We start from the raw sequence: 14,422 nt of genomic DNA on the forward strand, positions 1-14,422 counted from the left end.
ACTTTAAAATAATGCAGGACAGTTACCTGAAAAGTATATGAAGGGCACCTAAGAACAGATGAAAAATATCTGAAAGAAGATTCCTTAATTGGTTTTTTTATTTGTTTGCACACTGAGAAGTGAAATGCAGTAGGAAAAGTTCAGTGTAATGATCTTGTATGTAGTATCAATGTCAGCGAATGCATCTGCAAATGAGATCTCCTACTTGTCAAGCTCTCTAGCTGTTAAATGTACTACATGCCCACCACTCCCCCATCAGCGATCATGGCTCTTACTAAAATTCAGAGCCTCTACCTCAGACACTCAATAATGCTTCTAGTTTCACAACCTGCTTCTACATATTAAACTACATACATCATCCAAACACATACCATTATAACACTAATATTCTTCCCTCTTCCTTGCAGGGTTAAGTGGCACATATCTCTGGAAGCAGTAGATAAATATAAGTACATGAATAAGAAATGTTTGGAGGGATATGGGCCAAGCTCAGGCAGATGGAACTAGTTTAGTTTGGAATTATAGTCAGCATGCACTGGTTGGATTGGAGGGGGTCTGTTTCCATGCTGATGCTCTGTAAATGTTGTGTCAGTTGTGATTTCTTAATCAGTTGCCTTTTCTTGGCCACAGGTCACAAATACATGTGTATCTGCATGCACAGGTTATCCTAATATCTCACAATAGATCCTAGCCCTCAATTATCTCAGAAACTGCCATTGGATGAAAATCTTGTTCTGATGAAAATGTGGGGTAGCCAGGCTGTAACAGTCACCCATTTTAAAAACACTCATTATCATTGATGCTGAGACCCTGAAACGCAGCCTTGTGAACAACCCCAGCCTAGCAATATAGTCCCATCTGAGTGCCACTCTGCTCTCACAGCTCACAAATTCGGGCACCTTGATATTGTCACCCTCAGTGAAATACAACGCCAATGTGCAGGAGAGGCCAACTAGCAGTAGCAGAAAATTAGCAACAAATACCTCAAAACTCCCATCAAGGTGGTGATTCTCTGGTTGTGCGTCACTGCCAACTTTTCCACCATAAACACCAGGAGTCAAAGTGGAACCATAGTAACAGCTCCGCTCTAACGTCAATCACTACAAGAAACAGCAAAGATGTCCTTGGCCTCTACCAAGAAAGATCTAGACTGGCTTGACAAAAATGATCAAGAGTGTTATGATGTTGAAGGCATGCACTGTACCTTTAAGAGAGAGTGAAAGCTGAAAAACTGACAAGCACTGGTCATGTGACCAACTAGCAGGCACAAGGTGTACTGTACAATTTGAAGATGTAATATTTGGGCTGTAACCTAGATACATGAGTTGTTTTCACAGCAGTTTGAATTTGACCAATCAGTTTAAATTATGCCCCAAGATACTAAAACCCAATCTAATTTGAATTTTATTATTTTGACAACATTGAACAATTGAGATGATCCAATGTTTGGGGTATAAAAAGCAGGAATTTTGGACAGTTAGGCAGAGAAAGAGCACCTTCTGCTATCGACAGACTGCTATTCAAAAACACTCTCGATTAAAGGTGCCATTTTCATATGAAACATCTTGGCAACAGAAGACTGAAAATGACCCAGGAAGATCTACAAACAGAGAAAAATCAACCCCGTTGTCTGGTTTTGAAAAAAATTGAGTTGCTGTAAATTTAATAGGGGATTTTATTGGATCAGTATATTGTTATAGAGTTGGATCTAGATGACAAATCTTTAAGAGAAAGGAGGCTTAAAGTTGTAAATAGTTGTTGTTTAATGTTCACTTTTGGAGTTAAATAATAAAATTGTTATTTTTTTCTTTAAATAGAGAAATTTGAGTAGTTCTCTGTCACTCATACTTTAACAGATTATGAGGTAAGGTGAGCTTTTCTGGGTTTTCGTTTAATTAGCAGAAGGGTTCACCGCCATGTCGTAACAAGAGGTAAAAACCTGATCAAACTCTAGCATAAACCTTTCATTGACTAGAAACTGCACTAAGGCTCAAGAAAATAACAACAGTCCTACAAATAGCTGAAGTTATTAGTATTACATGAAATCTGTGAGGTAAAGGACAAATCTGTGTGTAGAAAGAGCACAGGAGATCCACAGCTCACAGATCTAGTAACATGTACAACTTCTTCAGTACTGTCAAGATATTCTATGATTCAAGTACTTGAGGCAGAACCTCACTGAGAACCATGGTTGCAAGGAGCTCATCAAGGATGGGAGACTCTGTTCGTGTATCTTGCCTTTTAAGAACATTTGCTATGTAGGAGTCTATGTTCTGTGTGTACACTATTGCAACTCTATCTAACAGTTACCAAGGGTTTGCAAGCATGCACCCAGATTGAAATCAGTTGGTATGCTGTAAAATCTGCTTCATAATTTATTATGTGTCTGACTGTTTTAAATAATCAAACCCACAGTATTATTCAGTCCCTGATGAGTAATTGATCATTAGAGCAAAATCATTGATATGGTGAAGCAATGGAAAATATCATGCTGATGAAGCCTATCATGACTGAACAGCTTGTGAATAAGTTAATCTACTGGTGAAACAGCTGGTCTATGCATTAAATTCCCCTAAAGTGCATGAGACAGCCTTCAATAGGTTTCTTAATTGCAGCGTTTCAGACTCAGCAGGAGCAGCTACAGAAATATCAAAATGAGCTCAAAGCAATACTGGAGAACATATCAGACCAGCAAAAACAGGTGGAGATCACAGCGCACACAAGAGCTGCATGAGGTAGCCTTGTCAGAAAGAAATGTCAGCTAGTGAAAGAACTTGAGCAACACGTAGGGGAAGACAAACATTTACCAAAGCAGCAAGTGAAAGATGTTCCGGCTTCAAAGAAAACAAAAAAAATCACAGCTGATGGCTTTACAAACAGGTTATGATGGAGAAAATTTACAGGACCAACAGAAGGCTAAAACTTGGATCAAACTAGAAGAATCGAGAATGTAAAGCAAGAAGCTTGGAAATGAACACTTGAGGATCAAAAGAGCAAATGCTAAGGAGAGTCAAACCACATAAAACAACTTGAGGAATAAGGTCAGTCGATGGCTAATCTGGAACAAATCCTAGCTGTCCATGTCAGAAGAAAAAATCCTGAAGCAGCAATTGCAATCCTTGTCATTCTTTCCAGAAGTGATCACTGCTAGATTCCACATTACATTGAACATCTCTAGGAGCTCCTGTGGTACAATGGTAATGGCCCTGTCTCTGATCCAGGAAACATGGATTCAAGTCCTACCTATTCCAGGTGTGTATGATAGCATATCTGAACAGGTTGATTAGAAAATACCTAAACAAAAATTGTGATAACACAAACAGTAATGACCGATAACATAATTGATTACTATGGAAACCAGTGGCACATCAATTTTCTGCAAACTTACTGACTATGCTTCCTATATTTTCATCCAAATCATTTATATAAATGACAAACAAAAGTGGACCCAGCACCTGTGGAACACCACTAGTCACAGGTTGACTAACAACCCTCCACTACCACTCTGACTCCTACAGTGAAGCCAATTTTGTATCCAATTGGAAAGCTCACCCTGAATCTCACATACAACATCTCCCCTCTTTCCTAAATTCTCTAGCCTCCATTATTTTACTAGCAATGTACACATACAACATCTCCCCTCTTTCCTAAAGGAGATTTAACTATATATATATAAAACAAGCAAGTCTTTGAAGCACTATGCACCATCATTTTTAGGTAATTTTCTGTTAAATCCAGATTGGATTTAACAGCAAATTACTTAAAAATGATAGTGCATAGTGCTTCAAAGGCTTGCTTGTTTTATATATATATATAGTTAAATCTCCTTTAGGAAAGCGGGGAGATGTTGTATGTGTACATTGCTAGTAAAATAATGGAGGCTAGAGAATTTGGGGAAATAAATATTGATGTTTTGAAAACAGTTCGCATTACAGAAGAAGTAGTACTGGAGGTTTTAGAAAACATGAAGGTGGTTAAATCCATGGCACCTGATCAAGAGTATCTCAGGACATTGTGGGAAGTTAGGGAGGAAATTGCACAGCGCCAGTGAAAACATTTGTATCAGCTATAACCATGGGTGAGGTCTTTATTTAAGAAAGGCTGCAAGGAGAAGTCTGGGGACTGTAGACCTGTAAGTTTGACATCGGTGGTGGTAAGCTGTTGAAGGTGATTCTGGAAGATATGATTTACATGGATTTGGAAAGGCAAGGAATGATTAGGAATAGTCAGCATGGTTCTGTGCAAGGGAAATCATGTTCACAAACTTGATTGAGAGTTTTGAGGAAGTAACCAAGAAGACTGATGAAGGCAGAATGGTAGATGTTGTTTATCTGGACTTCAGTAAAGCCTTTAATATGGTTCTGCATGGTAGACCAATTAGTAAAATTGATGGTACAATAGGCAGTGAAGAAGATTACCTAAAGTTACAAAGAAATCTTGATCAATTAGATCAATCAGCTGATGAGTTCAGATGAGTTTAATTTGGATAAATGTGAGGCATTGCATTTTGGTAAAACAGCAAGGGCAGTACTTATACAATTAATGGTAGCGAACTGAGTAGTGTAATAGAACAGAGACCTAACAGTTCAGGTACATAATTCTTTGAAATTTGTGTCACAGGTAGAAAAGTGGTTAAGAAGGTGTTTAGCATGCTTGCTTTTATACTCGGACCTTTAAGTATAGTAGTTGGGATATCATGTTGAATTTGTACAGAACATTGGAGATGCCTCTTTGGCAGTACTGTGTGCAGTTCTATTGCCCTGTTATAGGAAGGATATTATTAAACTGGAGAGGGTTCAGAACAGATTTATAGGATGCTGCCAGTAGTGGAGGGTTTGAGTTATAAAAATAGGCTGGGAAATGTCTCACTGGGGCATAGGTGGTTGGGAGATGAAGTTTTAGAGGTTTACTGAATCATGAGGGACTGAGATAATGTGAATAGCAAAGGTCTTTCCCCTAGGGTGGGAGGGTTCAAAACTAGGGGCTATATTTTTAAGGTAAAAAGGATGAGGGGCAACCATTTTACTTAGAGAGTAATTGGTATGTGAGTGAACTGCCTAAAGAAGTGTTGGATGCAGGTACAGTTACAATGTTTAAAAGGCTTTTGGGTAAGTACATGAATAGGAAAGGTTTGGAGGGATATGGGTCAAATGCAGGCATTTGGGTTTAGTTTAAGTTAGGAATGTGGTCAGCGTGGACTAGTTGGACCGAAGAGTCTGTTTCCATGCTGTATGACTCTTACAGAGAAAGTTCATCTATAAGGACTATGTGAGCTCTGTGTATGTCATGTTTCAATTCTGTCTGGCAGTTATTCTTTTACGGGTTTGCAAGCGGTATACACAAGAGCCCAGGCAAACACACACAAACATCCAGAAGTCAGTGTGTGTGTGTGCCAGAGTGTGGAAACTGATGGGTTAAACTCTCTAGTGATTATTAATATAACACTGCTGAAACTGAGGTTATGGAACTCCAGTTTGCTGTGAAGTTAAAGGAAAAAGTAGTTTAGTTTGCATTTTGTTTCAGGTGTCTTGGGGAGAGGAGATACCAGCTGAAGAAAAACATTTTGTGAATGTGGAAAAATTGGCTAGAAGAAATGTTTGGAGCTGAGCCAATTTGAGCAAGAAGCCTTAGTGTGGAGATGGTGGTGAATCTTTGCTGAGGTTTTGGTGTTTGTAAGGATATATTAAGAGTTTTAATGTTTTTGCTTGTGTTTGTTCTGAAATCCTTCTAACTTCTTAATCTAGTGTATTGTAGTTTATGTTATTTTCCCTTGTCTAATAAATGTGTTTTCTTTGTTAAACGTACATTTGCAGATTCTTGTGATTGTATCCAGTACGTGACCTCCAATAGTTTTAAAAACATAAAAATAATAAGCCATTCAGCCCTTCGAACCTGTTGTTCCATTCAATATGATCATGCTGATCATCCAGCTTGTTCCGTTTCTCTCCATATCCTTTGATCTTTTTAACCATAAGAACTATATCTGAATATATCTATCAAGCCAGGTTTCAATCATGGATCTATCTGATTTGTTCAAGGCTAAATTAGATTGTAACAGTTTTGCAACTTAATCTTCTGGGCAATTTTGTACAGGAACCACATGTTAATAGGCCCTTGTTACTGTCCTACATCTCCTTTTCAAATGTGGGCCATACAATTACCTGTGAAAACCCTGCATCATTGGAAATCTTGTTAGTTTGTCAGGGACACTGTTCCTGGCTAAAGTGGAAGCATAAAGAGTGTTTTCAATGGGGCCTTCCACATCTTTCCTCTGCATGGTTTCCCCTCTCTGCCACCTGTACACCATCTTCAGGATATACTGCATCTCAAGAGGAGTTGCAATCATTCTTCCCAATATTGATGTAAGCTGTCTTATGACTGACATCCTCTTCAAAATCCTGCACCAATCCCTTGTAAATCCAAATGTTTTTCAATAAAACCAACACATTTCCACTAAGGAGGGTGTTATGTTTGGTGAGGGAGATGAGATGATGTTCATTCCACTGTTGAATGCATGTCCAAAATGGCAGATTCTGTATTAAATCAGTAGTAGAGGCTGTCTGTTGCCATGACATTCCCACTAGCATGTCTTCAGCATGCATACTGCTGTTCTAGATATTCATAGCCAAGGCCCACTAATGATGAGGAATTATTCAATACTTGGAAGGAAAGACCAAAAGGATTTTCAGAAATATGTGTAAAAGTCATGCAAGTGTTAAACATTGCAAAAAGATTTATCGAAGTCAGCTGTGATTAGAGCTCTTGAATAGCTATTTGAAAATATTCTGGCAAAAAGACAAATATAGAAATAATGTACGTTGTCATCACAAGTGTTTTAATCTTTATGCATTTAAATCAGTTTCAGAATTATTGTTTTCTATTGTAGGCAGAGAAGGAGGGAAGTGTGACACATCATCTGCTTGTGTGTTGTCAACCTCTGCAGGGCAAGCATTTGTAAAGGACCATCCATTTCTGCAAAGGTCAGAGAGAACTGAGTCATTCAATTTCTCAACCATGTTTTTTTTGTTTCCAATTTTCAAATCAATCATCAAATAACTTGAACAGAAGAAATATTCGCCTAGATTGTCCGATAGCCACATAGTCATTCAGATGGAAGTTGTGAATAGGTCCCTCGTGTAGAATCCTCATCGTAGCAAATAAGTGAATTGCCTGGGAAACTGAAGATTCCATTGGCCATACTCTGAACGCAATATCACCTATCCATCCGACCCCTCAACGGCTCCATCACTTACCTGACACCCTTCCACACTGGTGCCCTTATTACCTGGCACCCTATTCCCCTACCCACCTGACACCATGCCTTCCTGCCCTTGTAACCTTATACTTATCTTTTTGACAGCAACAAAGTGGCTGTCTGTAATTCTGGACTTCTCCCTTTCAGAATATTGCAGCTGACTGCTGTGAGATGTTTTTTCCCTTCCCCCCACAATTCTGCCCAAAGAGGCAACTTCAGACTGGAAGCATGGTTCTGCATTTCTAAAGGACCCTGATCAGAACCTCCTGTCAGAAATGTGGTAATTTGTGAGAGACTGATGTTCATTGGAATATCTAGACCATGATTTCTGAAACCAAAATGAGACTTAAAAGTATTGACATTTCAGTTTGCATTGAGTTATCGAGAAAGGAAACAAAGTTCCATCTGTATAGTGTAGAGGGAGTGAATGTTTGAGGGTCATGGATAGGGTGCCAACCATACATACTCAAGACCACTGAATATAAAACATGCTTGACCAAGGCAGTCTTTGAGTTCATGGGAAAAGAAATTCATTGAAATTTTGTTGAAAGTATCTGAAGCAGATATTCTTCTGATTTTGTTTTATTCCTTAGTTGTGATAGGATCCTTCTTCATTGTATAAGAATTCTAATTGACTTCCATATACGTCAGTTTCATGTTCATTTTGATAAACAATAGAGTCAACACATTGTCTTTTTTTTCGTGTATTGCATTAAGTAAAAGTCCTGTATTATGCAGTTAGTGTTTTATTGTGCTTTGAGGCTATAAATGTGATTTCATATGGAACTTCTCAGTAATTGTGCCTGCCAGTAAAAAAAAGTGACTGGGGATGATTCATGTTTATTTCACGAGAACAGTTGTGTTTTACATGTCTGTCTCTTTCAATTTCTCCTAGGGATGCTGTTCATTCTCAGTTTGTGCTTGATTCTCTGGCAGGAGGATTTGATGAAGGTCAAATAGATGATGAGGGAGAGGACACCGAAGACAAACAAAATGTTTTGCTTTTATTCTGACAGTGTCGGAGATAAATATCAGATAACATTTTTAACTGTTTATCACCAAACAACAAATTCTGAAATAAGTTAGTCAAATTGGATGATGTGTTTAATTTGTAATACTTGATTTCAATTTCAATATCCTTTGAAAAGAGTGTAATTTGATAATGGTTCAAGTTATGCACTTGCAGAACACTTAATACTTTGTAAAATATAAATAAAAATGCAAGTTCATTTAATGTAGTTAATTAAAATGTTTCATTCTCTGTAAATTGCTGCTGAGCCATCTTGGACACATTTAAATTATGAAATTGTAATATAGATTGTTGATGTGAGTGAAATTGACAAAGCCAGCATTTATTGTCCATTCCTAGGTGATGAACTAGATGATGATGAGCTGCCTTTCAAAATGCTGTAGTAAATGTAGTGCAGGTACACTTTTTTTAGAAAGCAGTTGTAAGAAGTTGAGCCAGTGATGGTGGTGGTATCATTCCAAACTAAACAGGTGTGAGACATGGAGGAGAAATTACTTGCAGTGGCAAACCCGAGCATATGCTTCCTTGCTCTGTTGCAGTTGGCACACACAACCACTGTTAGTCATGGTAGTATTTTTTTCAAGTGATGGGTAGTATACAAAGCAAGCATGTTGCTTGTGTCTTGGATGGTGTTGAACTTCTTGAATGTTGTTTGACCTAGACTTAACTAGGTAAGTGGAGAATATTCTATCACACTCCTGACTTGTGCCTTGTAGATGGTGAATGGACTTTGAGAATCTGCGATGTTCCCTCTAATTTTCTTCCTGCTATGTGAGCCTCCGAGCTCTGTCAAATATAAATCTATTCCTCCTTTCAGCGGTCCAGAAGTCAATGTTACAATTGGCATGTGCATGTGCAGCTTTGATGGAATGGTGGTCAAGAGATGAATTTACACAGATTTCCTAGTTTTTGACTTGCTCTTGTTGCCACAGAGTTTATTTGGCTGACCCATCTACATTTTCGGTCAATAGTAACCCTGAGCATTTTGATTTTAGAGGATTTGATGAGGTAATATTGTTGAACGTCAAGGGCAAACAATTCAATGATTCCATTTTCTCTTATTATAGATTGCTACTGCCTAGCATTTGTGAGATATGAATGTCACTTTTACTTAACAGCTCAAGTCTGAAAGTTGCTGAGGTCTTGGAGCGTATTGTTATGAAATGTGACAATATCTGAAAAGAATAAATAAACAAAATAATAAATGCCATTGAACACAATGCAGTTCCAAGCAAAAATTCCCACTTCCGACCTGATGATGGAGCAAAAGTCATTGATGAAGCAACTGAAGATGGTCAGGACTAGGACATTACCCTGAGGAACTCCTGCAATGATGTTCTGACACTGATATGACTGGTCTCCAACAATCATGACCATCTTCCCTTGTGCTAGGCATCACTCCGCCCAATGAACTATCTCCTCCACAACAATAATAAAGCAAAAATACTACACGTTCTGAAAACTAAAATTAAAAATGCTAGAAATATTCAGCGGGTCACACAACATTTGCAGAGAGAATCTGTTGACATTTCAACTAAAAGGTAATGAGTTATCAGTTTTGCTAATGTTTTATGCTAATTTCCATCAAATACTGACTTGATGTTAATGACTGTCAATCTCACCCCACTTTTGGAATGCAGCTTTTTTTTTTACCATGCTTACACCAAGTTTCCAATGAGCGACCCTGAATGCCCTAAGCTAAGTATTAATGAGCAGATTATTGTTGAGTAGGTACCACTTGATACGACTGTTGATGACACCTTCCAGCACTTTCTGATAATTGAGAGTAAAATAACGAGGCTGTAATTGACCAGATTAGATTTGTGCTACTTTTATTTGAAAAGACATAACCAATGAATTTTCCAGCTGGCGGCTAGTATTGGAATAGATTAGCTAGAGAGGTGGCTAGCTCAAGAGCACAAGGCATCAGTATTACAGCTGGGATGTTATCAGAGCCCATTGGCCCTAATGGTAAATTAGTGTTCTTTTTAGATGGAATGAAGTTAAGAACAGTGGATATCCAAAGAAACATGTGCATAGATCTTTAAAATGCCATGTGTGGGTGCAGAATATAATCAGAGGATTGATTATAAAGACTCAGATGTTATGCTGCAGTTATACAAAACCCTGGCTGTACTCCACTTGGAGCAGACCTAAGTACCAGACCTTCAGAAGGATATATTGGTTTGGAGGGAATACTACAGAAATTTACATGAATGACATCTGGATTCAGGGGTAACGTTATGGGGAGAGGTTATATAAATTAAGCATATTTTCTCTAGAGGTTAGGAGGTTAAGTGTGACCTAATTAAAGTTTTCAAGATATTAATAGGAAAAGATAGGGTAGATAAAGACAAACTATTTCCACTACTTGGGGATTCTAGAACTCGGGTGTATAAACTAAAAATTAGGGCCACGCCATTCAGGAGAAATGTTAGGAAGCACTTCTGCATACAAAGTGATGTTTGAAGTGCTCTTCGACAAAAGACTGTAGATGCAAATGAGTTGTTAGTTTTAGATCTGAGATTGATACCTTTTTGTTAAACAAACGTATGAAGGGATATCGGCCTAAGACAGGTTTATGGAGTTAGACCGCAGATTAACCATGATCTCATTGAATGGCCTACTGTGTACATACGTCTTTGCTGGATTCATTTCTTGATATGAATTGAATTGTCCGATGACTGGCATTTGTGATGATGGTGATCTCAGGAGGAAAATGAGATGAATTATTCACTTGGGATTTCTGAAGATCATTGAAAATGCTTCAGCCTGGCTTTTACACTAACTGCGCGGCTTCCCCCATTACTGAGGATAGAGATAATGTGGTGCTGGCTCCTCCATTTAATTGTTTATTTCTCCATCACGTCACTAGGTGTGGTAGGGCAGATTGGTTTTCATCAGGTTCATGGGTTTTGAATCACTTTGCTCTGCTCTGTTTCGTTGTATGCAGCTTTCACTGTTCAGTGTGCATAAAATCCCATGTTGCAGCTTCACTAAATTGGTACCCTTAGTTTTGCATAGGCCTCATGTTGCTTCATTCTTTTCAACTTTGTTTATTGAATCAGGATTGACCCTCTAGTTTTGTAGTGAACCATGATGTGGTGGAGTCAGTTTTGGACTGGGATGGATAACGTTTAAAAATCACACAACACCAGGTTATAGTCCAACAGGATTATTTGGAAGCATCATCAGGTGGATGATGAAGGAGCAGCATCCAAAAGCTAGTGCTTCCAAATAAACCTGTTGGACTACAACCTGGTGTCATGTAATTTTTAACTTTGTAATTAACAGTAGAGAGAGAGATACAATAGGCCATGGGGTTGCAGATTGTGGTGATTACAAATCTCCTGTTGATCAGTAAAGCGTTGTGAATGCCCTTTTTTTTTATTGAACTGCTAGATTTGTTTTGTATCTATCCATTTTGCATGGTGATAGTTCCACACTACGTGATGCAGAATGTCCTTAGTGTGATGATGGGACATTCTGTCCAGGGGAACTATTCATTGGTAATTCCTAGGGGAGAAAGTGAGGTCTGCAGATGCTGGAGATCATCTCCTGTTCCCTGGATGCTGCCTGACCTGCTGTGCTGTTCCAGCAATAAAGTTTCAACATTGGTAATTCCTACCTTTATTATCATGGACAGATGGATCTGTTATTAGATAAGGATGAAACTGAATAGGTTTTTTTCCCCTCTTGTTAGTTTCATACGTTTGCAAAATACAGTTTTGTTGCAAAAGTATGTTAAGTGCTTCTGAAGGATTTATATGCATTGATCAGGTATTAACATATAAAGGGAACTTTCAACCTAATGGCTATTTTAAATCTTTGGTTTTCTTTTGGCAGGAACTCAATACAAGTGTATTGTGATTCTATCGCTTAAATATGATACCTGTAGCAAGTTTATCAAAGTAAGGCTCAGCAAGAAGCTCTAACAGCTAAGTAAATTTATTTTTGTGGGACTTCAGGATTGTTTGGACTGCTGTTGCCATGGTTCTACTGGCTTGCCAACTGGGTGTTAGAGTTTCTTATTGATTTGAGGGCATGATGTTCCTTTCTGAGCAGAATTCAGTCTTGAATGGTTTAAAACTGGTACACATTTAATTAGGCAGAAATGTTTTAATAGCACATGATTATCCCAATGTAAGTGAGACTGGGTCATGAAAATCCCTACCATCATTTCACTTTGAAGATGGACGATCATCGACCACAAGTCAAAATTAATTGGAGTAAATTTACCCCATTAAGTGGTTAAGTGCAAAGACCTGGCAGCAGTCCGTTTTTGTTTGTTTTGGCAAAACCTTTCTTTGTTGACCTTCATTTATTAACTCATAAGTTATGGCAAGCTTCTGGACATTGTTAGTTGTATTTGAGCTTATATTTGTAAATCTGATCCTGCTGTTTTACTTGAAGATGTCTCTTACATTACTACATTTACTTTGAATTTTTTGCTAAATAGAATACTGACTTTTAAAACTTGGAATTTGGAAGAGAAGAGGTATTTGCTTAACTGATCCAAGGTATGGCTCAAAATTTAGGGTCAACGTTGGAAACACGCTGATGTTGATCAGACCGAGAAAAAGCTACTTAATTGCCTCCAATTTTTCTGACCAAACTTCTGATGGAGGGTTCTTCAAAACTCAGTCAATTGAGAAATCCTTGTAGTCAGGAGAAGAGAGAGAAATTGTGCAGAAGCTGTGCCCTGGTTTTGTAGCTCCAATATGCTGTATTCTGGTAATAGTTTAATTGTCCCAGGACTTCCCAATGTGTTAGTGTGTATGGGTGAAAGTCTAAGTGGGATGCCCAAAGGGTTGATTAGGGGAATAGTTAGGGACTCCGTTATGTAGCTATTCAGGAGTTAGACTATGCACTTCTTGCCTAACATTTTCTGGTAGCTATGTAGGTAAGTATGTTGGAACCATCTGAAGTCTCCAGCTCAAGTTAAGAGATTTTCTTGGAGGGGAGCTGAGAAGTTACCAATTGAATGCTCAAAATATCTGGGATTTTCAGGTGGAGTAATTGTGTCAGGAGTTCCATGGGTTTCCAACACACATCTTTAGGATATTTCTAGTCTTCATTTATCAAACTTTTGGCCAATGTATCTTTCCAACTGGTTCCCTTTAGCTCTAATTATAATGTTAAAATCTACAAATAACAATACCCTTTGTAAAATAAAAAAAACACAGAAATGTTTAAAAAGTGATGGTCATGGATCAGTGCACTTATTTTCTACTTGTCCACATAAATCACTATTATAATAATATTTATTAAATGTGAACTTGTGCCTGGAATTGATTTTTCCAGTTAACATTAACGTCACTGGTGAAATTGAGTGTGTGTGCAGGAGTTCCTACATGAAGTTATAAATCTTGCAATTGCTCCACTGATTTCCACAGTCAGGTTCAATTTATGTATGGTTACCGCACAGAAGATATTCTACAGTATGGATTGAAAATGCTAATAGTCTGTGGAATACCAAGTTTATTTCTTACCTGACTATATTTGTTAATTGATATTTTAACTATGTTGTCTATAAATTGTAAAAGTTTAATAAATAAAAATTATGAATCTAAAAACTATCATCAATGATCAGATGTAAGATTTCATTACCTCTTTTGAATTATAGTGCATTACGGCAATTTAAATGCTTTGTTGTTCCTGTAATTCCAGTTTGTTATGTCATTGTATGGAGATGGTTACTTTTTCATGACTTTTACTGGGTGATGTATTTGTTACAGCAGATAAAATTATTTGTTTTGAGATACATGGATGAAAAATTCCCACCATTTGGCAAAATTACAACTTTTAAGAAAGCAAACTTCACTCTTGGTTTCTACCCACTGAGGACAACTGTTCTTCAGCTCCTCTCTTTTGAACCTGTCATAAATCAACACAAATCAACCGATTGGACAGGAATGGAAAAGCTTCACCAGATTGGCACTTCATTTTTAGATTCTTTGTTTTGCTGCTGGTATGTTCTTTGCACACCTCATTGAACCATGGTTAAGCTCCTGGTTTGAACATAATGGTAGAATACAAGATATGCCAGGCATTTAAATTTCAGGTTCCAGTGAAATGTACTTCTGCTGCTGTTGGTTCATAGCACCTCATGGATACCCAGATTTGAGATGCTCAAT

At 37.9% G+C, this 14,422-nt stretch overlaps 1 protein-coding gene across 9 annotated transcripts in view; it reads left to right on the top strand.

The window, feature by feature from the left end:
• Positions 1-13,856, top strand: part of zbbx (zinc finger, B-box domain containing) — a 109,191-nt gene extending 95,335 nt beyond the window's left edge. For 8 of the 9 annotated variants that reach the window (XM_043702155.2, XM_087993616.1, XM_087993623.1 and 5 more), the window contains 2 exons: positions 6,887-6,980; positions 8,151-13,856. In XM_043702155.2, coding sequence (XP_043558090.2) covers positions 6,887-6,980; positions 8,151-8,268 — 212 coding nt within the window. In that variant the 3' untranslated portion in view covers positions 8,269-13,856. The remainder of the gene's footprint in view (positions 1-6,886; positions 6,981-8,150) is intronic. The other variant, XM_087993622.1, reaches the window with a different exon arrangement.
• Positions 13,857-14,422: the final 566 nt, after the last annotated feature.

Source organism: Chiloscyllium plagiosum, unplaced genomic scaffold (assembly GCF_037043375.1).
Source record: "Chiloscyllium plagiosum isolate Xiang-an unplaced genomic scaffold, Cpla_swu_hap1 HiC_scaffold_13, whole genome shotgun sequence".
Classification (NCBI taxonomy): Eukaryota; Metazoa; Chordata; class Chondrichthyes; order Orectolobiformes; family Hemiscylliidae; genus Chiloscyllium; species Chiloscyllium plagiosum.